This window comes from Nesoenas mayeri, assembly GCF_963082525.1.
Source record: "Nesoenas mayeri genome assembly, chromosome: 3".
Lineage (NCBI taxonomy): Eukaryota > Metazoa > Chordata > Aves > Columbiformes > Columbidae > Nesoenas > Nesoenas mayeri.
In genome coordinates, this window is record NC_137544.1 from 3,224,109 (window position 1) to 3,252,081 (window position 27,973).

Sequence of the window (27,973 nt, forward strand, 5' to 3'; positions counted from 1 at the left end):
CACACGCTCTACTCACACATGTGTTTCAAGAGGATTACCAGAAAAAAATAACCTTCTGCTTGGACCTGTGTCAGTTTGCCAGCAAGAAGGAACTGTAAAAGGAGAAGCCTCAACCTTCCTGCATCTGTTTGCTCCTTTAGAGACTGGAAAATTCCTCAAGAGGTGATCAGCAGCAAGGTAGAATCCATGCATGAGATTTTCCAGGCTGAGATCCAGACCACCTTTGGGATCCTGGAGCTGAGACTCCAAAAGAAGACACTAATCTTGAAGCCACCTGTTTAAAGTCAGTCCTAGAGATCCCAGTCCTGCTCTGCGCTCAATCATCAGGAAAATATCCCTACCCAAATCCTCTGGTTTTGCAGTGGGACATAGAGCAAGCAAAAAATAAGGCCCAGAGCCAGGCATCAGGTGAAGAGGGAAAGAATACAGCAGGTGCTGCTTATTGAGGGGCTGCGGTCTAAGTTCGGCCATGAAAATGAGGGAAGATTCAGGCCAGAAATGAGGAAGGAATTGTTGACAATGAGGGTGGTGAGAGCCTGTCCCAGGTTGGCCAGAGAGGTGGTGGCTGAACCATCTCTGGAGACATCCCAGGCCAGGCTGGACGGGGCTCTGAGCAACCTGAGCTGGTGAAGATGTCCCTGCTCATGGCAGGGGTTGGACTAGATGAGCTTTGAAGTTCCCTTCAACCCAGACTATTCCATGATTCTATGCTTCTAAATGATGCCTTTGCTGTGTTGTGCGAGTTGGGAGCCCTGCTACCCTCAGATCTCACAGTGGAGGCAGCTGGGCACGCCTGGGAAGTAAATCCCACCTTGAATCACTGATCAGACTTGCCCAGGTCTCTGCAATCTCTGGGGAGGAACCTGAAAGGCTCGGTTAAATGTTAAATCTTGAATCGATGGATCCAAATCTGCCTGTGAACCTGAAGAGGCCGTGGTCCAGGGTGTGTGTGGGAGAAGTTCACATGTAGTCCTGCAATGAGAGCCTTTCACTGTGTGATCACATCACCAGATCTCCTGTAACTCTAGGTCTCCCGCAACGCCTATCACCTAGAAGGAGCAGAGGTGTTGCACAAACATTCTCCAGCCTGGCGTTTCCTAATCCTGGAGCACTTGACTCCGCAACTGTTCAATGCTTCTTCCATCCTAATGTGTGTGGAAGAGGGAAGAGAGAATGTTTTCTAAGATTGTAAAGAGCCCAACAGACAAATCGACCCAAATCACACACTCCAGCATTACCCAAGGACTCCATCTGCATCTACACTCACAGATTAATATGACCAGGATCAGAAGCACATATGCTTCTCCAGTTATTTGTAACCTGCTCCCTGGTGTGATTTTGGTGAAGGCATGGGTGCAACCAGGACCTGGGTACGGTTCAAGGTGAACAAAGACCAGGGGCCATTCACAGTAGGCTGTTTGGGTGCTGTCATCCTCTTGTTGGAGGCTGAGAGGGTTTAGTGAGAAGGATGGACCAGGGGGGCTCAGAGCTGATCTGTTTATTTTTCTGCATAGATGCAGCCACCTGAGACATCGGGGCCTCTGGAACTACCATGTCACAGGGTTACAGCTGGAGCTGTCATCTGTCCCAGGCCAGCTCTGAAGAGGACACTTGGGACATGCACCTTGCTGAGGTTTTCACTTGTCTGTGCTGGCAGCTGTGGAAAAGGAGACCAGGAGACACTGCTTTCCACAAGCCGTGATTAGTCTGACCTCCATCCTCTGACTTGGCCACTCACAAGCAGCCCAGTCTTTTCTTCTCCACGTTGGGTCATTGGTCCCTCTCCTGTCCATTTTCTTAGCCATCCTCTAAGATCTATCATTCCCATCTGGTCCAGCAGATGCTGGTGCTACTCCTCTCCCTTTCCCAGTTCATTCTTCACTCCAGAAGGTTCCATCCACTATTTCTTTTCTCCTCCATCTTCTGGTTCCTCATCCAATGTCCTCATTCCAGTCATGCTCTGTTCCTTCCCAGCTCTACCCCTCCTTGACAGACCATGGTTGTCACACCCACCTCCTCCTTCCTTGGCTGCTTTCTCCAGCCTCTTTCACCATCTAGTCCTGTCCCCAGCAGCCCAAATCCTTGTCTCCTGTCTCGCCAAGACTGGGTCCACCCACTGTCTTCTCCTCTCAGCACGAGTCACCATTCCCACACCCACCCAATATCTCTTGGTGTCTCCTCCACCCAGTCTCCCCATGAATGACAGCTTAAAGCTGTTGAAACTCCACAACGCCCAAGTCTTCCTCTGCAGGATCTACCCCCAGTGCTTGACAAATATTCCTGAAGTGAATAATGAGCAAATCCAGTCTCAGCACTCCCATGGTAGACTGAGACCTAGAGGGAAAGAATGGAGGTCTCCAGGTTGGAAAAGAGATGACTGAAGGGGTGGGACTTTGTAGGAGGATGTTGGTCTATTCTCCCAAGTAACAAGTGATAGGACAAGAGGAAATGGCCTCAGGTTGCACCAGGTGGGGCTTAGATGGGATATCAGGGAAAAGTTATTCCCTGAAAGGGTTGTCAGGCATTGGAACAGCTGCCCAGGGCAGTGGTGGAGTCGCCATCCCTGGAGGGGTTGGACAGATACATAGATAAGGTTCTTAGGGACATGGTTTGGTGACAGTGTGAGGTTAATGGTTGGACTCTATGATCTTTAGGGTCTCTTCCAACTAAAATTATTCTATGATTCTATTCTACAGTATGATACATGGTTACAAAATCACACATGGCCTGAAGAGAGAAAATAACGAATAAGACAACCAGAGAAATATAGCATCAAAAGAACCTGGCAGGTGGTGGGATCAAAGCAACAGAAGGAGATGGTTCTTCACATTGAGTGGGGATGTGGAGACTGTTAAAATTTTAAACCCACAACTGAGCAAAGGCGCAGAAGAAAACCCCACTGATGGTGGGCCAAGACAGAGAGCTCACAAAGCCCTGAGCTGCAGATGATCTGGGGTGCATTGCTCCGCTTACCCTGTTCTTATATTCCTCTTCAGACAAACTTTCCTTGCTCCATCAGAAACAACATCACGGACTGCATCTGCTTTAAGTATGGCCAGATATGACCTGTGTAGATATATATATGCATATATACATATATATATATGTAATATATCCTCTCTGTGTATATATGTTATAGAGGTAGAATTGGGAATATTGGCCACTCCGGACCAAAGCTCCAGGTGCTCCTGCATTCAGAGACAAATTAGACCTCAGGTCTTTGCTACTCTAGAGTGATCTGAGTGATGACAACCTTTATGGTATCATACGATACTCAAGGAAAGAAGTCTGTCCCTGACAGCAGAGAATCAAACAGCTGGTCCCAAGTCAGGGGTGCTGAGAAGCTTGTTTTAATGGAAGGTTTTCAGCATCCTCCCTGGATTTTGGCTGAGGCCCAAAAGGGCAGTGTGGAGACTTTTCACTTGCTGGGGAAGCAAATCCACGCTTTCCCACCCAAGCTGCAGAAAAAAAATAACAACAATTAAAAAAGGCATTTTGTTTCTGAAAGCAAGAAGATAGGGGATGGCAGGGAAGAAGTATTTTTGGTGCCCTAGCTGGACATGGGGGGTTTGGGTCCTGCCGCCCCTTGGTACCCGATGCTGCCTGCTCCTGGGATGCTGGGAGGGAGCAGCAGGATCATGACTCAGCCCCCACGTGAACAGGTTTCCTTCCTGCACCACCAGCCCAAGCTTCTGATGTTTTGTTCGCTGTGAAGCTCTGGGGGCCAAGCAGGAGCTCCTGGAAATCAAAGGGAAAGAACAACATCTTGGGCTTGCTGAGGCGGGGTGCGTCCCAGCAAGCCAGGGGGGTGGAGGGGATATTTGGGGTGCTGAGGGAAGGGCAGTAGGAAAGATGGTGTGAGTGAATGAGTCAGGTCTCCAACATGAACTTTCTTAACCCCAAACAAGCAGCAATGCTCCTCAGATGCCCTTCAGCTGCTGGCAGAGACCCTCCTGGGCTACCCAAGCTCTGAGGAGGAGGAAGGGAAGGGTCTTCCCCATCTTCCTTTTCTTCTTGTTCAGCCTGGAGAAGAGAAAGCTCCAGAGAGACCTTATTGCTGCCTTCCCATACTCAAAAGAGGCCGATAAGGAAGATGAGGATAGAGTTTTTAACAGGGTCTTCTGTGATAAGACAGGGGTGATGGTTTTAAACTTAAGGAGGGGAGATTCAGGCCAAACATGAGGAAGAAACTTTTGACACTGAGGGTGGTGAGAGCCTGTCCCAGGTTGGCCAGAGAGGTGGTGGATGAACCATCCCTGGAGACATCCCAGGCCAGGCTGGATGGGGCTCTGAGCAACCTGAGCTGGTGAAGATGTCCCTGCTCATGGCAGGGGTTGGACTAGATGAGCTTTGAAGGTCCCTTCCAACCCAAACCATTCTCCAATTCTCAGGGTGTCTTCCATTCCTCCCTCTGCCCCACTGGTTGGAAATGGGACCCTCAGAAGTCCCTCTTGTATTGTAATGGTGGTAAGCAAATGTGGGGAGGCAGATCAGCTCTCATTAACCACCTTGGAAGAAAGATTGCCAGATTTTCTGTGTTACCAGACTTGTCTCTTGATACTCAAGACAAAACTCTCAGTCAGAAGTTTCTCAGTGCTAGGATAAAAAGAAAGTCTGTAGGCTCTCTAATAGTGCCCAGACTCAACCATTTGGCACTGAGGTGAGGCCCCTGGGTCTGTATGGCTGCATCCAAACCAGGTGGCTATGTCCAAACCTTCCCTGGGGATGTCCTTGGCTGCCTCTACCCCAGAGCTGGGAGAGGACTTGCTGACCTGGACTCTGTTGTGCTGGAGATTGTGATAATTTCACTGTGTGGACAGTTGCTATCAAGGGCTGAGGTTCTTCCCCGATGTGGTTGCTTGACCAGTGTGACCTAGTGCAGATCTCTCTGTGTCCTTTCCTGTGTTCAGCGATGACCCTGGACATGTACCAGCCTTCAGGCAGTGCAGAGGTTTTAGCTTGAGCCCTGTGAATGATCCCAGAAGAATGGCAGGAGAGCACAAGCTGCATCTAAGAGAGGAGGGTCCAGCCAGCACTGGATTTGACTTATTTGTTTCAAACAGACGGAAATTGTTCGCTGGCTGTAGATCCTCATTTGTCTCACTCCACATCCACCAACACAACCATTCCCCACTCCCCAGCCATCTGGGCACCACTGGGCTGTTGGACTCAACTCTTCCACCCTCTTCCCTCTTTCAACATCTCTGAGTCCCTGGATGACAGAGAGGGCAGGAGCCAAACGTGGTCCTTAAGCCACAGTGGCCTGAGCTCCTGCCTTGAAGGAGTTCTTCAAAGTCCTGACTGGGAGCTGGATCTCCTCCAGGCGGGCACCACTGGTGGTGTACTGGGCTTGGCCAAGTGGGTTAGCACCAAGGCGACTCTGGAGTAATCATATAATCATTTTGGTTGGAAGAGACCCTAAGGATCATCGAGTCCAACCACTAACTGAACACTGGCACTAACTCATGTCCCTAAGAACCTCATCTATGTGTCTTTTAAACACCTCCAAGGATAGTGACTCCACTACTGCCTTGGGCAGCCTGTTCCAATGCCCAACAGCCTTTTCCAGGAAAAAAAATTCCCAGTATCAAATCTAAACCTCACCTAGAGCAGCTTGAGGCCATTGCCTCTGGTCCTGGTGCTTGTTCCTTGGGAGCAGAGCCCAACCCTGCTGGCTCCAAGCTCCTTTCAGGCAGTTCAGAGATCAGATCTCCCCTCAGCTCCTGTTTTCCAGCTGAACCCCCCAGGTCCCTCAGCCGCTCCCATCACACTTGTGCTCCAGCCCCTTCCCCAGCTCTGTTCCCTTCTATGAACTCTAATCCTGAGCCTGAGCCCAGGGGATTGAGTCTGCACTATGCAGCTCCTCCTGCCTTTGCCCTGGCAATCGCTCACCCCAGCCTAGCAGAGAGAGATTAAACCCAGCCTGCCCAGCCTACCCACAGCACTCCTGCCCTGGGGCCAACCGCATCACCCACCTCCATCTCCTCACCCCTGTTTTCCCATTCCCAGCATTTACCCTCCCGCACGTAGCCCTGGGGGAGCCGGAGGATTGTACACAGAGGGAGAAGTTATTTTTCCTTGACATAAACATCCAAGCCTTTCCTCGGCCCCTTCGCTTGAAACGTGGAGGTAGGACCTGGACTCATAACATCCGGCAGGAGAGGCTGGCCTTATCTGCCAGGAAACACTCAGCTCCGGACACATCCTCCCCTGCTCCCGGCACCCCAAGCAGCTCCCATTGGCAGCAGTGGGCAGGAAACCACTCAGCAGCTTGTCTCATTCCCTCCTCTGGAGAGATGGGAGGGAGTGATCCTGGCCTCCCCGCTGCCCGCAGGAGCCGCCGTGGATCCCCGTGGGGTGCGACGGGGTTTGGAGTTGGGATGGGATGGGGGCAAAGAGAGGTGGAGGGGGGAAGGTGTTTACTGATGAGCAGAAAGAAATTGAGAGGGCAAAAGGGGATTTTGGGGAGTTGGTAGTGTCAAGGGTCTCTCCTAGTCTCTGCCACTGATTTGCAGGGTGACCTTGGTCAAGTCTCCTCGCCTTCTTCTCTGTCTCTACTTCCCTCCCCTGCCTTATGCTTTGAGAGCAGCGGAGGGAAAAAAGCCATCTCCCAGTTAATTTCAGCATCCAGAAGCCTTACATAGGGCAGACATCACTTATGCTGAGGGCAGCATGAGCACTTGGTCCTGTTCAAACTCTTGGTAAGAGACAGTTCGTGTCCCAATATCGAACAGAAAAAGGATGGGAATGAAGAAAGGAAGTATTATCTCAATTTTACAAACAGGGAAACTGAGGCATGGAGCAGCCACATGGCTGCTTGTAATTGGGATCTACCCCTTCCTGATGGCTTTGTGACAAGCAAAGGTGGCCGGTGGAGCGAGGACGAAGAGTAACCACCACTTGCTCAAGGAATACAAAGGAAATGGCTCATCGTGGGAGGACCAGGGCATGACACACACCACAGCTCTTGTCCAGCCCGAATCACAGTGCTATCCGGGAAGGTGACCTCATCCCTGCTCCCACTGCCCAGCACTGTGGCCCACACGGCCATGGGGGCCAAGATCTGGCCAGGGCCACCACCACCATCCACACTCTGGCCACCTCTTGGCAAGGAGACACTCTTGCCCTGGCCCAAGCCGACACCCCTGAGCACGAGCCCAAATGTGGTGTGAGGTCATTTTATTCCTTCCTGCAGCCCTGATTTGATCTTCCTGCTGGTTCCCAGCCTGGGGAAAGCAACCCACAAACCACAAGACTCCTCAGTGTGCACAGAGACAGCCTCAGGCTCGTGGGTTTGGGATGGGAGGGAGGAGAAACATGCCAAGAACTGATGCAGAACAAGCTCTGCTTGGGGTGGAGACCCTCCCAACACCCATAAACCTCCATGACTATCAATTCTCTGCAGGGATGTCCACTTTCCAAGCAAAAAAGGCTCCTTCCCACCCCTGTCAGCCACTTATTTTCTGTCTGGTCTCTGCACCCCAAAAACATGCTGCGGGAGGGGTGGGGAGGCAACCCATAGGGTTGCGTTTTCCATCCACGTGGAGAATTGGCGGATGGCTCCGCTCTTGAATTTCATCTCAGCTGCCGGTGTCCCGGGAGGTGGAAGCCGTCTGCTCCCGGCGCTGGGTGTGTGCCCGGATCCGTCCGGCGAGCCCCGGCTCCCCGGGAGCCCCACCTTGCCTTGGCTGCAGCTCCCAGCGCCCTCGGGGGGCCCCGGCTCCCGGTTGGGGCCTGTAGCTGTGCCTGACGTGCAGGGAACACGGGGACACGCTCCCACCACTCCTCACACAGCACCGGCTTGAGCAAGTGGGGACACGCTCGGCTTGCGGGAGTCTCGGCGCATCCCAACCCAGCGGGTTCCTTGGGACTGGGATGCACAGAAAAAACCCTTTTCCTGGTGAAACCACACTCTGGCCATCGCCAGAAACTCTTGGTGTGGGCTTTGCTTCCGCCAACCCTGAATGGGACTCTGTGTGCAAGAAGGGAGGAGGGGAAGAAGATCGTAGGGTCATGGAATCACAGAACAGTTGGGTTGGAAAGGACATTCAAAGCTCCCCCAGTGCCACCCCTGCCATGAGCAGGGACATCTTCACCAGCTCAGGTTGCTCAGAGCCCCGTCCAGCCTGGCCTGGGATGTCTCCAGGGATGGTTCATCCACCACCTCTCTGGCCAACCTGGGCCAGGCTCTCATCACTCTCATTGTAAACAATTTCTTGGGTGTTGGGCTGTTTCAGTTGATCCCATCACTGCTCAGGGCATGGGGACAAGGAGCAGGAGAGGAAAGAGCAGCCAGTGTCCCAGAGGGGTTGGTGATGATACCCAGAGCTGATCTCATTGGGCGGCCAGAACGGCTGAGCTCTCTGTCTCCTCACCAAGGCAGTTTAAAACCTCATCACGCTGTTCTCAGCTGCTCTGGCAGAAAAGGCAACTTACAGAGAACCTTGAGGTGGGTCCCCACCCAATGCCCTGGGCTGGGTGCCCCTCTAACAAGAGCCTGCTTCGAAAGGAGCAGCCCCTGGATTTGCTGCTTGAAAGGCAGATCCAGGTTTGGACATGCACACTTGTGCCATTCCCTGCTATGGACAATTTCTAATGTGCTTCCAAGAAGTCGTGAGCATCCCATGGGGCACCACAGGGATCATGGGCAGAGCAGGAGGTGGGAGGAGCTGGACTTCTCCAGCCCTGCTCCTGCCCCTGCCCCTGGTGTGGTCCAACGTGAGTCAATGCTGCTGGGCACAGAGACCAAACAGGCTCATGGCACCTTCCTCACTCCAGCCCCATCGGGTTGATTCACAAACCCTCTTGGAGAAGCGACACTGACCCAAATGGGCTAGTGCATCGGCCACCTCGGCACCACACCAACCATCACACCATTGTGCTGTGCTGGTGCAAGAGCCACCACAGGCCACAGTGCTGGGAGGACACTCAAAGGCATCCATTTGGTTCCCCCTAAAAGGGAAACGTGGCCAGGGGTGGGTTTGGATGCTGAGTGATGGGCAAAGGAAGAGGTGACGTGTCTCCAGGAGAGCTATGAGTGGGAGACAAAGGACAACCATAAACACAGGACAAGGGCATGTTAGTGCCTCCCCAGATACTTGCTATAGGCTCCCTGAGTCAGAAATAAGTCATTTATGGAAGGCAAGTCAGCTCAGCTGGGTTGGGTTGCCTTGGGTTGGGTTGAGTGACCTCAGGAGATTCCTTCCAGCCAACACACATAAGTGAGCATCACAAAGTGAACTTGCTCTTCCACTTTTTGGGCCCCAGCAAGAGGACACAGCCTGGGACGACACTGCTTTGGCAGGTGTGCATGGCTCAACCCTGAGGACCACAGGGACACAGCCTAAGGTGATGCCTGGCAAGAGCAGGATTTGATGTTGGTCCACAGGCAACAAGAAGGACTAAGATTTTGTCTTCACTAGTAATGCCTGAAGGCCAGCACCCCACATCCACCTACAAGGCTCCCCAAATTTGACCCACACTCCATTTCTCAGGCCTCATGGCCTTGATGTGCATTTGCACCAAGGACCCTCTACGTGACCCTCACACTGTGGAGCATCTTAAATCAGCACGAACTATGAAAGATGGCCTTAAATGCGAATAAAAACACATTCCAGGCTCTGACGCTCACTTCATAAATAAGCAACGTCATTGGTGCTCATCAAAATAGCAAAGTTCTGCCTACTCTTTACTGTAATATCTACGTAGGACCTGGCGTTAAAAGGACATATTCATGAGAGGGCAAAAGCAGGATCAAGGCCACCAAAGTGACTTGCTGCCCCCAAGACACACCATGAGAAGTGACACTTTTAGAAACCAATCCACAATTTATAAACATAACCACAGATCTTTTTTATTAAAAAAAAAACACAATGGAAGTAGAAAAGTTTGGCTGAAAATACCAACATCAAAAAAAAAAATTAAAAAAATAGCACTCGCACGGGAAATGTTTCTGTTTTGAAAACTTTGTCAATAGTTACAACAATTTAAATCATAAAACAATCATTGTATAAAAACATATTTATTTAAATTAAATATTTTATGCAAACTCATATCTACACTCATTCAAAATGCATAGAGTCACACAAAAGAGATGGAATGCCTTAGCTTAAAAATCTGTGAAGTTGTGGGGCTTTTTAAGTATTATTTGCAATTATTATTAATACATGTTTGGGACTGAAACCAGAAAATCATAGCCACGCTACTAACTAATCATTACCAAGTGCCATATAGTAAACACTAAGATTAATCATGTCATATAAGTGATTTAAAATAAAGCTTCATCTTTATGAAAAGGAAGGGAACTCGAGCAAATACAAAATCCGAGGGGAGGAATAATGGAAGGAATAAATCAATGTACAGCTTTATTACAAGCAATAATATGCCAGAGTTAGAGGAGGCATTGGGCACTGCGGCTCGAAACGGGAAGCGTTCGCCTTCAAAGGATGCTTGATTAAAGAAAAACCAACGTATATCTGCTACATCATCACCTCTTGGCCAAAATGCTCATCCCCAGGACCTGTTCCCAGGGCAGCTCATGTGGTCCCTGGTTTTGGGAGGGCTTTTGATTGGAGGCCAAGGCAATGGAACCCAAACAAGAACCTGCTTTTCCAAGCCCTGATCCTACTCCCCTCCAGAACCGACCACCCTCGGCACTGGCTGCCCCTTTACAGCCCCCACATCCCCAGGGCCAGCCCAGCATCATCCTTGGTGTCCCCTCTGGATGTCCCCTTCAAGGGGCTTTTTCCCTGACCAGGACTTTTTTCTGCAGGATGCTGCCACCCTCCTGGCTCCAAATCAGAGCTGGGGTGCCCCAAAATTTGGGGGGCAGCTCTCCCGCACTCCCAGGCGCATCTCTGCTTTGGAAAAGGAACTTGGCCAAAGGGCTTGGCAAGGGGAAATGCCCCCCAAGCTCCATGCGGAGCAGGACACCCAAGGTTTCACACAGATGACGAGCTGATGACCAAAATCCTTTACCTACGCCACCGAGAAGACTCCACGGCCCTTGCGGTTCGGACTCAGTCACCCTGAGGGACGGTGAGCGATGTCCCCGGGGAGCAACGCCTTGTAATACTGTGTCAGGTCCTTCCTCAGCCGGTCCAGGCGGCCCCGGGTCTAGGAGACACTGTAGTTATTGTAGTAGGTGGCCGTGGCATCAGCGAGGACAGAGATGAGGCTGGTCTCGGAGGTGTGGGAGCCACTGGCCGCCGGGACGTGTCCATTGACCAAGACGTGGTGGTCGCTGTGGCCGGGGTTGTTGAGATACTGGTCGAACTCATTGCGGTCCATCTCCCCCAGGAGCTCAGCTTGGCTCAGCTGGTCCAAGGTGTCAAAGCCGTGGTGGTCGGGTGGTGGGGAGAGCTGGCCCAGGTGGGCATGGAGGCTCGGGGGGTGCAGGGAGGGGAAGGCAGGTGTGTAGTAGCTGGGAGGAGGAGGAGGAGGAAGAGAAGGGCAGCTGGAGGTTGGGGGGATCATGCAGGTGGTGGGTTGCGGCATGGGGCTGAGAGAGTGGTGGTTGCACGAGATGGAGCTGCCCGCGTACTCCGGGGAGTAGGTGGCTCCGGGGAGGTGGGAGCGATGATGCTCATCCGGGCAGGGCGAGGAGAAGAAGCTCTGCTCAGGGTCTATGGCGTCCAGCGGAGACATCTCCGGGGGGGTGGGCAGCCCATAGGGGTAGGTGTCCACGCTGGTGCTGCTGCCACTGCCTGAAGCCTCTCGGTACCCCCGGATGGCCGGCAGCCCTGGGCGAGGGGGGTACTCACCCGGCCCCTCTTTCTCCCCCGCAGCCCGGCCGCAGGTCCGCTTCTCCGGCACCGCGTTTTGGTCCCGGGTCAGGCTGCCCAGCAAAAATCCGGGGTCCACCCGCTTGCAGATCCGCTTGACCTGCTTCTTTCTGCGGGGTCGGTATTTGTAGTTGGGGTAATCTTGCATGTGCTTCACCCGCAGCCGCTCGGCCTCCTCCACGTAGGGACGCTTCTGCGGGAGGCTCAGAGCCTTCCAGGACTTGCCTGAAATGGAGAATGGAACTCCCCTTAGCACCCGTGGAGGCCACATCGGGGGGGAAAAGGAGCTGCCACCCCACGCTTGCAGGCACAAAACCCAAGAGCAAGGTAGGGGCTCCCAATATCTGAGCTGCACCCCACAAACCCACAAGGATGTGGCAGTGGGAGGGTGAAGAAGGGGAGTATTGAAGCCACTGTAGGTCCTCCAGCTCCCCCCATCCCAAATGCCAGGCAGGGTGGATTCAGGGTTAACTGAGCCTTGCTGCGAATAAATCAGGGCAAATAAACTCCCCCAGCTCCACGGCCTGATCTTGCAAAGCCTCTCTGGGATGGAAGGGGGACTGCCAAGGCCATGCCCGGCTGAGCAGGGGGTCAGGACGTGGTGTCCCTGGTTGTGTCCCAGCATGTGTCCTGCTGGGACTTGCACCGGGGTGTTCGGAGACCCAGGTGCCACGACCTGCTTGTCTGAGATACAAAACATCCCCAAGACACAGGACAGAGAAGCAGCAGCGGGGCGGGGGGTTGTAACCCATGGTGAGGCTGCCCCAGGCTGCCCCTCAGGGCAGGGGGAGAAATAAGGACACGGATCAAAGCGTTTGACGCTTTCCCCTTGCCAAAGAGGCAGCAGAAATAACATTGAATAAGCAGAGATGCTGCATGGCAAAGCAGCGAGGAGAAAACCCAAACCACCAAAGAAAATACCGCAAAACTGTCCAGGGAAACAGAAACTTTGGGTAAGAGGCTGGACAGCAAAGATGTGTTGCAATTTGGGCAGCTCTTTCTCAGGCTGCCTGGGCTGGTTTTTTTCAGTTTGCCCTCTTGGTTTGACATTAAAAAAAAAGGGGATTGTGGGGAGGGTGAAATAGTGGATGGGGAGTGGGGAAACAAATGTGTATGCAAAATGGGTCGTGATCTCTGAAAAGAAACAGCAGAAACACCACTACCATCCTACCCACTGCCCGGCTATGCAATGTTGGGGTGGGCTAGTGAGTTTGGGGACCAAGCGGGACGGCAAAGACAGGCCAGGAAAATTTGGGGGTCCCTCCTTGCATTGCATCCAGGGCTCCCTGGCACTGGCAGCCCAGCGCTGCAGGGTTTACATTGAGGGATGGTGGTAGGGTGTACACTGCCTGTCTCCTGGGGTGCGGGACACTACCAGACTTTGCACCCCACAAGCCTGCTGCACGTTGCCAGCGGGTGCTGGAACTAGGCAAGATTTGCACCCCACAGCATGGCCATGTGGGTGCCCACCCCTTGTGTGCTGGACCTGCCTGTATCCCCTGGGGTGGCAGGGGGGATGCACAAAACCCAGGGTGCTGCTGCCAGACCTGGGAAAGGCTTTTAGGGTGGGAGGGAAGATGTATGGCTCCCCATCTCCAGGCAGAGTTTGCACCCCTGGGGCATGGGATCTGGACAGGGTTTGCACCCCCGGGGGTGCATTGGTGCGCACCCCATGGTACTGGATCTAGAGAGGTTTTGGACCCCTGGGATGGCTGGGTAGGTGCACGGGTGCCTAACCCTGGGGTATGTGATCTGAACAGGGTTTGCACCCCATGGGATGCCCGGGTGGGTGCATGGGTGCCCACCCTGGGGTACTGGATCCAGAGAGGTTTTGCACCCCTGGGAATGACCAGGTGGGTGCATGGGTGCCTACCCCAGGGTGTGGGATCCAGACAGGGTTTGCACTCCCAGGAATGGCCGATGGGAGTATGGGTGCCCACCCCTGCGATATGGGATCCGGACAGGGTTAGTACCCCATGGGATGGCCGATGGGTGCATGAGTGTGCACCCCGGAGTACTGGATCTGGACAGGGTTTGCACCCCTAGAGCTGACCAGGTGGGTGTAGGGGTGCCTGCCCCCAGGTACCGAATCTGGTTCACAGACGACGGGGCCACGGGCTGTGGGATCCAGATAGGGTTTGCACCCTGTGGGATGCCCGGGTGGGTGCATGGGTACCCACCCTGGGGTACTGGATCCAGAGAGGTTTTGCACCCCTGGGAATGGCCAGGTGGGTGCATGGGTGCCTACCCCAGGGTGTGGGATCCAGACAGGGTTTGCACCCCGTGGGATGCCCGGGTGGGTGCATGGGTGCCCACCCTGGGCTGTGGGATCCAGACACGGTTTGCACCCCCGGAGCCGCCCGGGTGGCTACACGGGCACTCACCCCCGGGATCCCCCGCCCCCCTCCCCAAACCCTTCACCCCTCCGCTCCTCACCGAGCATCTTGCTGAGCTCCGCGTTGTGCAGGTCGGGGTTCTGCACCGCCAGCCGCTTCCTCTCGTCCTTCGCCCACACCATGAACGCGTTCATGGGCCGGCGGATGCGGCTCTCGGAGCTTTTCTCCCTCGGAGGACAACGCGGGGGTTGCGGCCCCGTTCGCAGCCCCTCGGTCCCGTCCCCCTCCAGCCGCTCCGGCCAGGGGAAGGTGCTGAGCAGCGCAGCCATGGCCCGACCCGGCCCCGCCGCCCCCCCGGCCCCCGCCCCTGCCCGCTGCGCTGCCCTCGGGGTCCCCGCGCAGTCCCAGCCTCTTGCCCGGCCTCCCTCGTATTTATGAGCTCCTTGGAAAAAGCCTCCTCCAATGACACCGAAGGGAACTCCGCTGCTCCTCCTTGTTTGCAAACTCCTCAAGCCCCGGACAGGATGGAGCGGGGAGAAAACTTCTCTCCACCCTCTGCCCGGCACCCCCCCGGTGGGGGGGCAGCACCCCCCAACCTTCTACTTCCCGCCCCCCCCCTCCGCTTTTATTATTATTATTTTTTATTGTTTTGCCCACTGAAAGGGAGCTGGAAATGGCCCGGCCACCCCTGCACAGCCCCGGCTGCCCCCCCACCCCTGCACCTCAAAAACTTCAAAACACAGAGGAACAATGACGGCATGGAGACGTTTCGGGGTGGCCCCAAATTGAAGGTCCCTATAGGGGTTCCCCCCAGCCCTCTCCCCAGGCTTTGGCAAGCTGCAGTGCTTCTGTTTGCAAGGGGAAATCAAGGCACGGGTCCCACAGCAACGTGCCCCTTTCCCTCCGCACCCACTGCTTTAATCACTAGTCCAGCCTGGGCTTTGTCACCCTCTGTGGGTTTTCACCCAGTTACCCTGAATTCTCAGGTCCCCTCGCACGGGAGGGAAACTGGTACCCAGTGAACATGCTTGTCCAGCCTGGTTGGGCTCCTAATTGGGTTTGTTGGGTTCACACGGAGCAGGGGCTGCAACATCCCCAGTCGGTCCCCACTGCTCGCCCTTGGGACGCTCGGACATGGGGGACCTGTCTGATGCTTTACGCTCTTTTCCTTGCTGCTGCGTTTCATGGAGCGCTGCCCCGTCCTGCAAAGCCACCCCAGCCCGATTGGGATGGAAGCCCCACCATCACACAATGACATTCCCAGTTCGGTGCTCACGAAGGCAAGAAAGTCACCCCTAAGAGCTTCCCCCACCTGGGACGAACCATCTCCAGGAAGGCGACGAGACCAAAAATCCCCAGCCAGACCCTTTTGCCCAGCTCATCCCTGCAACCTGCCCCAAGGAATATATTTAGTCGCTGGATTCCTTTATGATTCTGACCCCCTGACATGGGCTGCAGCAGCTTCGCCGTGACTGATGGTGGATTTCCGACCCGCGCTGCCAGAAAGCCGATGGGCCAGGGCACAGCATGGGAAGGCATTTCCTCGGGGCCGGCTGGATGTTGCCCCATCTAACCCATGCACGGAGGGGAAAAACCCAGCGCGGATCCCAAGCCGGGGTGTTTGTGCAGGTCGGCAGCGATTGAACCACGTGCCTGGGTGTTCCTATTGACTCTTGTCAGCTTACAAGTGATGGAGAGCACGGTGTGTAAATGTAAACTTGGCGGGTTCAGGATCCGCCTGGGTTTCCTGGTCTCTCCTGCTTTGCACACAGAGTGGGATCTGATTTTTTGTGGGTTATGGTGATTTGGGGGTCTGGAGAGGTGGAAGCCACCAACTTCACTTGCAGCAGGAGTAGCGACTGCCCTTTTTGAGCTTTGCCCCGGGAACCGAATGAAAACCCTGAGGAAACAACAACATTTTCCAAAGGAACTGATTAAATCTATTAAGCTATTTACAAGTGGGGCTCGATCAGAGCCGCGTTATCTGGGAATACAACAGGAAGGCAACTTCTCTTAAATCTAAAAGGCGCAGGAGGTTTCCTGGTCTTGGGACAGATTTATAAACCCTTTGCACATACACACATGCAGACCGGCACATAGCAACCGGCTTTTATCTGTGTTTTGGAGCTCTTGGGGACGGCTCGTGCTGTCCCGGGCTTTGCACAGCGGGCACCGGTTCCCTCCCAAAGTCCCGTCTCAATGCCTTGAAGTGCCAGGACGGGGCAGGGAGGGAGGATGCCAAACCCTCCATCCTCCTTGGAACAGCTCTCCTGGGTGCATTTTGCAGATGTGGCGTTGCTGCGGAGCTTGGCAGCAAGAGTTTGGAAAGAAAACCCATAACATCCTTTTTTATTATTGTTTTATATATAAATATATATAAATTTCCCTTTAGAAGAGGTTGAAGTGCACAGAAAGAAGAGACGGCGAAGTGGCAAGGTTCTATTTTGAATATGGTGTTACACCCCTCAGTGTTATTTTTTAACTCTCAGCATGCATATAGAATCTTAGAATCACAGAATCATAGAATCACAGGATGGTTTGGGTTGAAGGGACCTCCAAAGCTCATCCAGTGCCACCCCTGCCATGAGCAGGGACATCTGCACCAGCTCAGGTTGCTCAGAGCCCCGTCCAGCCTGGCCTGGGATGTCTCCAGGGATGGTTCATCCACCACCTCTCTGGACAACCTGTTCCATTACTTTACCACCCTCATTGTCAACAATTTCTTCTTCATGTCCGGCCTGAATCTCCCTCCTCTCATTTAAAACCATCACCCCTTGTCCTAGTCCCCAAAAGCAGCATCTTCCCTCTGCACTCTAGTGCTGAGGTAGTTTTGCATCAACCCATCTGTAGTAACTCGTGTATGATGATGCCCTTTGGGGTGAACAAGCACATGGCCTGGATATTATTATTATTATTATTATTATTATTATTATAAAAAAACCCCTAAACCTCTATACCCAAGGCCAAAAAATTTTTGGGAGCAGTAGAAGAGTATATCCCCTCAAGGGAAAAGAAACAGATGAATTCCACTCGAGCCCGGTTACACCAATGTCCACAGTGCGATGTGAGGGATGCAGGGAGGATAAAGCCCTGAGCAGGGACGGGACCTTCATCCACCTCCTGCCTTGGCCACAATGGTTCTGGGAACAACTCACCCACTTTTCCTGGTCCTCAATTTTCCCTCGACATCGTGGGGTAACACGGTTTGATCTCCTCCACGTATCACATGTTTGAATCCATGTGGCTTTTCAGAACCCCCCTGCAGCGAGACTGCGACACCCATAGAGCCACAGGACAAAAATACGGCAAAATATTTCTCATTTGTGCAAACAACGATAATAAACACCTTTCTTTTCCTTTTCCTTTCCTCCCCCCTCTCCTTTAGCACCTGGCATTCTGATTGCATTAGTAAGATGGGTTTCATTCTGCACCCGACACAAAATGCTGGTTAAACCTGTCCTGTAGGAAGCTCGGTGTTACATAAAGGCGGCTGGGGCCATGTGAAAATGCCACCTTTTTAATTGTGACCGTATCAGGGTAATTAGCAGCAGTCTGGAAAAAATTAAAAATCAACAAACAAACCTCATCTATAATTTTTACGCGTTACTTTACTTTACAGGGTTTACCTGTATCTGGGGCACAGGAAGAAGCGGAGCTCTCTCAGGGCTTCCAGAGCAGGGAAATTACAGCTAAAAGCTAAAATAGAGCGAGCAGACAAAGGGTGGAAAAAGCTTTGTTCTCCCCATTTTCACGGACGGGGAACAGCGGCAGCAACTCCCATGGGTCGCGTGGCAGATCCGCGACCGAACCCTCTATAGATGAGACCGTCCCCACTCTTCAAATTCAAACATCCCCTTTCGGCATCGATTCGACATCTGGTGTTTTGCTCGGTTTGTAAACGACGGGTTTATTATCACCCTCCCCTCCATTACTCAAATGTGCAAATCCTAAATTAGCTCGATATTCGCATGTTCTTTAATTATTGATGAAACTCTCGCCTCCCAAGGGCGTTTTTTTGCTGGGGGTTCCCCATGCAAGAGCCGGTGGCTCTTGGTGAAGGAGCAGAACCAACCCAAATCTGTTTCCCCCCCACTACTGGGACCATTTATTTGCTATGAAAAGAAATCACAGCTTTCCCCTTATACACCCCACCACAAATAATGTCAACCAAAACCAATTTTCAGCACATACATTCATGGTGCTGAATGCTTCTGGTCTATTTTTAAAGCGTGGCTTTAAGTCACAAAAACCACATATTTTAGTCCCTTTATGTTACAAAAATAACATGTTTTAGTCCCTTTAGGTTAAAGGGGACTAGCGGAATTTCCCTCTTACACTTTAAAATTTATAAAGAATGGATTAAGATAAGAAAAAAAAACACCTCTGAGTGACTCAGAAGTAGAATTTTAAGTTCTGACTTGCTGAGAAATTGAGCTCTGATTTGGCATTGGAACAATCTTCTGCTTCTGCCACCACAAAAGTTGATTTTTACCACATCCACCAGTCACAGAATCCCAGAATGTCAGGGGTAGGAAGGGCCCTGGAAAGCTCATCCAGTGCAATCCCCCCATGGAGCAGGAACACCCAGATGAGGTTACACAGGAAGGTGTCCAGGCGGGTTGGAATGTCTGCACAGAAGGAGACTCCATAACCCCCTGGGCAGCCTGGGCCAGGCTCTGACACCCTCACCCCCAACAAGTTGCTTCTCAAATTTAAGTGGAACCTCTTGTGTTCCAGTTTGTACCCATTACCCCTTGTCCTGTCACTGGTTGTCACCAGAAGAGCCTGGCTCCATCCTCCTGACACTCCCCCTTTCCATATTGATCCCCAGGAATGAGTCCCCCCTCAGTGTCCTCTTGTCCAGCTCCAGAGCCCCAGCTCCCTCAGCCTTTCCTCACACGGGAGATGCTCCACTCCCTTCAGCATCTTGGTGGCTGCGCTGGACTCTCTCCAGCAGTTCCCTGTCCTGCTGGAACTGAGGGGCCACAACTGGACACAAGATTCCAGGTGTGGTCTCACCAGGGCTTGTCTAAAAGTTTGCTTATACAAGTTTGTTTGTCCCTGCGTGGGACAGGTAAAGACATGTGGTTATTGCCCAAATTCTCTGCGAGCTCTGATCCTTCCTGGGGAATCCTTGACCACAAATTAGATTTAAAACCCTTCTCACAGCTCCAGGAATGAGGAAGAATTATGCGCAGGATCATTACAGATGCTCGAAACCCTCGCGGTGTTTGAGGACATGCTATAATAAGATTTTTTTTTGATGCTACGCGGTGTTTTCCAATAGACTTTGTGTGGTTTTCCTCTCTTTTTGGAGCTTCCTTCCTCCTCCTCGTGCTGGCAGGTCCGGAGGTTTCGTGACGTAAATGGTGCCTTTTGAAGGTGGATGCTTCACGAGCTTCAACCTCTTGTGTTTAAACAGGGGAAAATTAGTTAATTACATTGGTGCATTCGGCTAATTTTCTTCGCCCAGGGCTGATTATTTGAAATAAGTCAGCACCAGAACTACCTTTTGCTTAAAGGAAAATTGCATTAATTGGACATGACGCTGAACTGGATGCGTTTCCTAAATTTCCCAAAGCAGCTGCATCTCAGATACTTCCTAATGGACCAAAACTCACATTGACGTAAGGATACAGGGTTCTGAAATCTTAACAGGTTGCCTTGAAACTTGTACTTGATAGCATCACGCATCTGTGCTTTGAAATAATTGCTGATTTTTGTGTAAAGTCTTGGGAAGAAACTGAAGGAGCAGAGCCTGTTCTGCAGAGTCGGACGCAGCAAGATCAAACACTTAAAGCCATAAAATTCATGTGGACTTTGGTCCGATACTGGTAATAAAAGCAGTTTTCCATGGCCTCTGCTTCCCAGGACACAGTTCTGTGCTCACAAGCACAAAAGTCCATATATATATATATATATACGTATAGGTATATTGCTGTGCACGAAATTGCAACTGCAGCATTGCACTGACTATTTATTTCCAGGCTCAAAGCGAAGAACAACGTGGTACCTGCGACAGATGGAAGGAGCTCACGAGAAACCATCATCTGCATATGGCTCCCAATGCAAAACAGGAGAATTTTCTATGTCGCTGGTGATCCGGAGTGATGAAAACTGATAATATTTTAATATCTACGCCGTGTGTGCATCATTCTCCCTTTGGAAGCGAAAGCAGAGCGGAGGCTCTCATTTCTCTTAGTTTTTAGGTTGCAGGTACATCACTTTGTGCCGCAATGTGTGACTGCGATGGACAAATACATAACACAAACCCTGCTGTTTAGAAGTCTTATATTCACTAAAATGAAACCAAATAATTTCTTTGCGCTTACATGCTGCTATTTGCACCATCTGGGTAATAATGTGATTATTTTTCTTATGCTTTTGGAAAAAAACCTTCTCGCCAACGCAGAGTTTGGTTAAAACTGGACTCAAAACCCACTATAAACCAACCAAACCAAACCAAATCCAAAACTATTATTTCTTTGAAGCACGTTCCTGCTGTTTCAATCATCTATTTCACTAGAGAGTATCTGTTGAGAAGAGCTTTTTGTGGAGTAACGCAAAGTTGAGTTACCACTAACACAGTGAATCGCTTGTTTCAAATTCTAGTCTATTCTGATTATTTTAACCCAATAACCCCTATTCTGCACATGCTCTTTCTCTTTGAGCTTGAGGAACATTAAGACCCTTCATTTCCTGGGATAAAGTGAAATTCCCACTCTTTGTACAAGTAGATTCTCGTCTATCTGTAGCTGATACTGCAGCAAGATTTAAATCTTAGGTACACAGTACTTACCTGTAGTAATGCCATAAATTTAAAGATTTACTCCTGCTTTTCTTTCTTCTGTAACTAGTGTTGGAATGCGGCCAAACACTCATAAGAATTAGCACATAGAAACTCGAGGAAGATTAATAGAGAACAAACAAACAAGCCCAGCAGTATTTGGAGAAAGAAACCCTATTCCTTGACCAGCACCTTTTTAAACCAAAATCCCAGAGGGACTGTAAAGTTTAATTGTTTAAGACTTTAAAATCATTTGAAACAGGCTTTTGCTAGCAAACAAAAATCCCAAATCGAGGTGAAATTAGAAAGGCTGCTTTGAAGGGCAACCACAAAACTTGGGATGCTTTAATGCAATGTGAAAATTGATTTTGCTGTCTTTGTCCACTGATAATTAATTTTCACCCCAAGCACGGAGCTTACTCACAATTGTGTAGGAACCTCATGGTATTCCGTGTATTTTGTTTAAGGAAACCAGGGAACAACCCAGCATCATAATATCTCAATATCTCCAGGTTCCAGTATAAGCTGGGGAATGACCTATTAGAGAGCAGTGTAGGGGAAAGGGACCTGGGGGTCCTGGGGACAGCAGGGTGACCATGAGCCAGCACTGGGCCCTTGTGGCCAGGAAGCCAATGGCACCTGGGGTGGGTTAGAAGGAGGTGGTCAGTAGGTCAGAGAGGTTCTCCTGCCCCTCTGTTCTGCCCTGGGGAGACCACACCTGGAATCTTGTGTCCAGTTGTGGCCCCTCAGCTCCAGCAGGACAGGGAACTGCTGCAGAGAGTCCAGCGCAGCCACCAAGATGCTGCAGGGAGTGGAGCATCTCCCGTGTGAGGAAAGGCTGAGGGAGCTGGGGCTCTGGAGCTGGAGAACAGGAGAACGAGAGGGGACTCATCCATGGGGATCAATATGGAAAGGGGGAGTGTCAGGAGGATGGAGCCAGGCTCTTCTGGTGACAACCAGTGATAGGACAAGGGGTAATGGGTGTAAACTGGAACACAGGAGGTTCCACTTAAATCTGAGAAGAAACTTGTTGGGGGTGAGGGTGTCAGAGCCTGGCCCAGGCTGCCCAGGGGGGTTGTGGAGTCTCCTTCTGTGCAGACATTCCAACCCGCCTGGACACCTTCCTGTGTAACCTCATCTGGGTGTTCCTGCTCCATGGGGGGATTGCACTGGATGAGCTTTCCAGGTCCCTTGAAACCCCTCACATTCTGGGATCCTGTGATCTAATACTTATATAGCACTGAAAAGCGAATGCTATTAATACAAGGGTTAAAAACTACTGGCGTGCAAGCCTGGAACAAAGGGAAAGGCATTTTGTTCTCCTTTACAATCAGGAAAACTAAAGTAGTTTTGCTACAATGAATGAGCATGTCCTGAGGGCAAGAAAGGTGCTTTGCAACCCAAGAAATCTTATAAAGGATGAGTTCAGCTACAATATCTGAAGCCATGTGGACCGTGTTGCTTCAGACTGAGTTTCTCCCACTGGACAATAAACATGGCTTAAAGACATTTTTGCTTAATAACATCTGCATCTTGAGGATGTTTTTCAAACCACGTTAAGCGACTCAACTAAGACAATTGTAACGAAAAAAAGGATCCATTATATTCAGCAGAGCAGGCGAATGGGATGTTTTAGATTTACGCTGATGAAACACAGCCAGGCCTAAAGTCAAACAAGCAGCGAATGGATTTGAACTCTGGATTATGCCACGATAACTGGCTGGTTTTTAGGGTCGTGCTGCCAGTTTTCTGTGGCCAAGACCACATCAGAACCAGACTTGAGGATGGCAAACGCGTCTTCTCACTCCACCATTTCAATTTCAAGCTCCCCCATCAGTTCTTAGCTAAACCTTACGCCAAAACCCATCCTGAATATTCAACCTCTCGTACAAAATTGCTTATGTTAGTGCTGAGCTCCAGCATTACTTATTTCCAGGTTTACAAACAGAAACGAGCTCTGATTTGGTTATAAATCCAAACTGCTGATTTTTCAATGTATAAATGGCAATATTAATGCACCTGACCGGCTCTGCTTTTAAAATCTGTTTGGTCCCCTAATTTCACAGACAACCTTGCTCCATCCAAGCCAACCTTTTGAATTCCCAATGCACTCCTGAAGGTATTTGCCTGGGAACCAAAGATTTAGATACGGTTAATAAAGGCACAATCCCTTTAGCTTTGTCGCAAAGTTACAATTGCTTGTTAGTTAACTACAGGCTAGAAAACAAAGGGAGGTTTTTTATTTCATTCTTTAGCACTGACACTTGGGTGTAAACCCTTAATTACACTCTTTTGGTAAGAAACAACATTTGTTTTAAAGGTAAAAGGAGTTAAATGAAAAAATTACACGACTTTGCAAAAACCAGTGAAAAAATCCATACAGCTTTGCAAAACCCCTCCTGTTGCCATAAGCGGAGCTGGGCTATCAGAAGTGAAAACAATGGTGGTTTTAATAATAAAGGCAATAATAGGGTGACTTTTTATCCCCCTTCTCCCTGGATTGAGACAAACTCAGTCTGTACGAAGCAGCAAAACTTTTGACCACTGAAGCTGATGCTGGCCTGTCACCCTTGAAGTTAAGGCCTGTCACCCTTGAATTTAAGGCCTGTCACCCTTGAAATTAAGCCTTGTATTTAAGCCCAGCCTGTGGTTTAAGCTGAGGGTAGAGCAAGGTCAAGACTAAAACCCAACTTGACACCTGGCTGGTGTGTTTACACAGACTTCTCCCTAACGTGCTAAAGTTTTAAATCATCTCAGAGTCCCAGCTTGACTCTTAACTGGTTAAACATGCTTGCAGTGCTTCTTTTTCTTTCTCTGTGCCCCTTCCACCTGCTCATCTGCCTCCTCTTTTTGCTTTTTGTGTTTCTTCTTATGGCGTTTCTTTTGCTTTGCTTCAGAGTCCTTTAGGCCAAGATCTTCCCCATCAGATATTCCCGTAGAAATGTCTCCATTGCCTATATTTTCATCACAATTAATGCTTTCGCCCTCATGCTGCTCTTTATGTTTCCTTTTCTTCTTCCCTGAGTGACATTCATTTAAAAGAGCATCCAGTTCCGTCTCATTCAAGTTACCTGTCTCAGATTGTTTGGCTTTTGGTTTCTCGCAACGCTCTGTACTCTCCTCCTCATCCCTCTTCTGCTTCTTCTTTTTCTTTTTGACTTTGGTTTTCAGTTCTTCTGAAGGCTCCAGAGCTTCTCCAGCTGTTGGGATAGAACCGTCAACCTCCGTTTCTGTTCCATTCTGGGATTCCTTCAGTTTCGCCATCCGCTTCGCAAAATATTCCTGTACGGTGAGGATGCTTTTCACCGTATTGTAACCGTCTGCAGGCTCAGAGAGGCAGTGATTTCTCTGCTCCTTCTGGGATTTAGGATCCATAATATCCTCCTGCAGGTGAACAAAGAGGAGTGAGAGTCAGAAATAACGGCTTTAAATATAACATTTTTTGTTGTTTTATTTTTTTTTTTTCACACTAAAATGAAATAAATATTAAAAAATAATACAGACGCAGAATCACACAGAATGGACTGGGCTGGAAAAGACCTCAGAGATCATCGAGTCCAGCCCTTGGTCCAACTCCAGTCCATTGACTAGATCATGGCACTAAGTGCCATGGCCAACCTCAGCTGAAAAACCTCCAGGGCCAGTGAGTCCAGCACCTCCCTGGGCAGCCATTTCAATGCCTGACCACTCTCTCTGCACAGAATTGCTTTCTAATCTCCAGCCTCAATTTCCCCTGGCAGAGTTGAAGCCCATGGCCCCTTGTCCTATTGCTGATGCCTGGGAGAAGAGCCCAATCCCCACCTGGCTAGAACTGCCCTTCAGGTAGTTGTAGAGAGTGCTGAGCTCAGCTCTAAGCCTCCTCTTCTCCAGACTAAACAAGCCCAGCTCCCTCAGCCTCTCCCCATAGGGCTTGTGTTCAAGTCCCTTCCCCAGTCTCGTTGCTCTTCTCTGGACCCGCTCCAGCACTTCAATCTCTTTCCTGACCTGAGGGGCCCAGAACTGGACACAACTGGATACGGTGCTTTGAAAATTAATTGTAAAAGTATAGATTTGGGTAGAAGTGAGAGGCACCCTTCAATGCAAAGGACGGCGTAGGTTTAGAGAGGGTGCAGCATGGAAGAGAATACAGAACAAGATGATTCTCCGTTGCTTTGAACTTCTTACTGTTTACCCGCTCCTGTGCAACTCATGCAGATTATGTACAATATAATACTATCACAGTGGGTGTATTACATGCGCTTTGCAAAGGCACATGTCTCTACAAGATAGAAAACAACATGAAAAATAACGCAGAACAATCTATTAGCCTGTGGCATAAAGGAAATCCCATGCCTGGAATATCTCCACAGCAAAGCACAAGAACTGGGTGATATACGGAGCAATCGGGCATTGATGCATCTCTTCCATCTTATCTGATCTTTAGAAATGTTTGTTTCGCAGCTGGTTTACTGTCATTGTGTCCTAGATGTTGTTATTTAAACATGCTCCGTTTGATCATACGTTATCAGATGGCAAAACCAACATCGCAGGTTAGGTCTTACAAGGCTTCCGTGTAGATAAAATAAATAGCTGGTGAACTCCAGCTGCAGGTGAATATCTAGAGAGTCTAGTATCTTGAAAGTAAATATAAAACACAAAGCAAAGTATAGCTCTGGAGCTGGATGTTATGTACGGCACGAAGAGAATTGACTCTGAATAAGCAACAAATGCAACGAGATGAAAATACATAACTTGTTAAATTACCTGTGACTTACAAGATAAACAAGCCAAACAGGCAGCTGAAATTCAGACTCGTTCACAAGGATACCGAGACACTCAAAAAGAACCCTTTGCTTGGCAAAATCATGGAATCACAGAATCATTTCGGTTGGAAGAGACATTGAGTCCAACCATAACCTGACTCTAAAAGTCACAAAAGACCCTTGGAGATGTCCTAAAATTCACATTGCTTTTTCTTGAAAGCCTTGCAGGTAACCAAGCACACCCCCCTCGATGGGAAAAGCTGAGCAGGTGTGAATTGTGTAGAATCTTTACCAACACCTGACCTACAACGGAGATAATCGACAGCAATTACAGTCAAATGTGGCATGACAGATAGACTTCACTTTTTTTCCCATTCATAAATGCACAGATGATAAGAGCATCCATTCTATCCATGGATCTCGTATGTGAATCACAGTGACTATAAAATGCAACTAAAATCAGAGCGGGAATATTTCACACCCTCTTTCACTGGCATAAACTGATGCACAGGGTGAAGGCCGGTGGCAAATGGGGAGATATAAAACCACGTATCTCAACACTTCATAGTTATTGCACGGTGTTGGAGATAAGTGATCTGGTTTCTTCAGGGCAGCGTTACACGTGCTTGCTGAACAGGGGTTTATTAGCGTTTGTGAGTGAGGTTTTGCGGGTCCAACTCCCTGTGCATCCATCACCTTCACTCACATGAGCAGGAACGTAAAAAGTTGTGTCACCAGCGATGCGTGATGAGCACTGATTTCCTCATTCATCTGCTTTCAAGAGAGCTATTCCAGTGGAACGAAAGATTCCACTTGAGATTCCAGTAATGTTTGTGTGGGCACTTATAAAAACGAGGCACTATTCTTGCAGGAATACCTTGTCGTGCACTTTCAGGGTAAGTTTATGAACTAACTCAAATGATTTGCTTTCTGGGAAGAGAAGTCTGCAAAGAAGTGTTGAATATGGGTAAAAAAGTGCATATATCTACACGCATCTATATATATATATATATATATATATGTCATATTTGAAAAGGGAAGTTTGACAAGACAGAATCCACAGAATAAATGGACTGAGCTCTGTTTGTAGTTGCTCTCTTCTTAATAAGACGCACCTCCCAGCCCAAGCGAGCGGTGTTAATGTGGATCAAAAATAGATGCCCTGCTAAAGCAGAGTTAAACAGGTCACTCTCTTCTCCTTTTCTTTCTAACCACAGAAGGATTTTGACACCTCATATCGCAAAATGACAAACAGTCTCCCAGGTTTTCTGGCGCGGATGCAGCCGGAACAGTTTCCCTCCCCACCCCAACATGTAAAATGTACTTGAGACCAGAACACCGATTACCCCCTGGCCAAACAGGAAAGGGTTTTCTCATTCCCTTGGTGACTTCAAGTCCTGACAACTTAATTACTGTAACTGAAGGCAAATATTACTTGAACTCTACACATTTCTTTTATAAAATACATTAAGCGTAAAAAAAAAACCCAACCAACCAACCAACGTTCCTTTGGTTAAGCTGTTCAGAAGGTATGCACGATGCCAGAAAATAAGAACCTTGCTCAGAAAACTCCTTTATTGATAAGAATTTTAATAACCACGGGCCACTGAACACAGAACTAACAGGGCACGGAGACAAGCAAAGAGGTGCCAACCCTAGAAAAACCTTTCAGTTTAGGAAAAGCTTATGTGAAACCATAAATCACCTGGAAAGGTTGTTAAAGGCCAGAAATGTTCCCCCTCCCGGGATGTACCTGTCCCAGTAGCCATGGGAACACCGGTCAACTCTAAACACGAATTTTCTCCAACGTCTCCATGGGCAACAAAGGGCAACAAAGATGCTGAAGGGAGTGGAGCATCTCCCGTGTGAGGAAAGGCTGAGGGAGCTGGGGCTCTGGAGCTGGACAAGAGGACACTGAGGGGGGACTCATTCCTGGGGATCAATATGGAAAGGGGGAGTGTCAGGAGGATGGAGCCAGGCTCTTCTGGTGACAACCAGTGATAGGACAAGGGGCAATGGGTGCAAACTGGAACACAGGAGGTTCCACTTAAATTTGATAAGAAACTTGTTCCCAGTGAGGGTGTCAGAGCCTGGCCCAGGCTGCCCAGGGAGGTTGTGGAGTCTCCTCCTGTGCAGACATTCCAACCCGCCTGGACACCTTCCTGTGTAACCTCATCTGGGTGTTCCTGCTCCATGGGGGGATTGCACTGGATGAGCTTTCCAGGTCCCTTCCAACCCCTGACATTGCGGGATTCTGTGTGATTCTGTGGGAGACTCACAATTTCTGCAACTCCTCCCCTTCTTGCCCCAACATACGCAGATAAA

The 27,973-nt window shown here is 50.1% G+C and overlaps 2 protein-coding genes across 2 annotated transcripts in view; both read right to left on the reverse strand.

Moving 5' to 3' along the window:
- Positions 1-11,115: 11,115 nt before the first annotated feature.
- On the reverse strand, positions 11,116-14,448 carry SOX7 (SRY-box transcription factor 7; the record flags this gene model as incomplete). Its single annotated transcript, XM_080342596.1, has 2 exons — positions 11,116-12,008; positions 14,220-14,448. The coding sequence occupies 2 exons, from the start codon at positions 14,446-14,448 to the stop codon at positions 11,116-11,118; spliced, it is 1,122 nt and encodes a 373-aa protein (XP_080198722.1).
- Positions 14,449-23,524: 9,076 nt separating this feature from the next.
- The window catches only part of PINX1 (PIN2 (TERF1) interacting telomerase inhibitor 1), a gene marked incomplete at its 5' end in the record, with an annotated part of 72,553 nt that continues 68,104 nt past the window's right edge, over positions 23,525-27,973 (reverse strand). Inside the window, one exon of the mRNA XM_080342883.1 lies at positions 23,525-24,290. Within this exon, the coding sequence (XP_080199009.1) occupies positions 23,688-24,290 (603 nt within the window). The 3' untranslated portion in view covers positions 23,525-23,687. The remainder of the gene's footprint in view (positions 24,291-27,973) is intronic.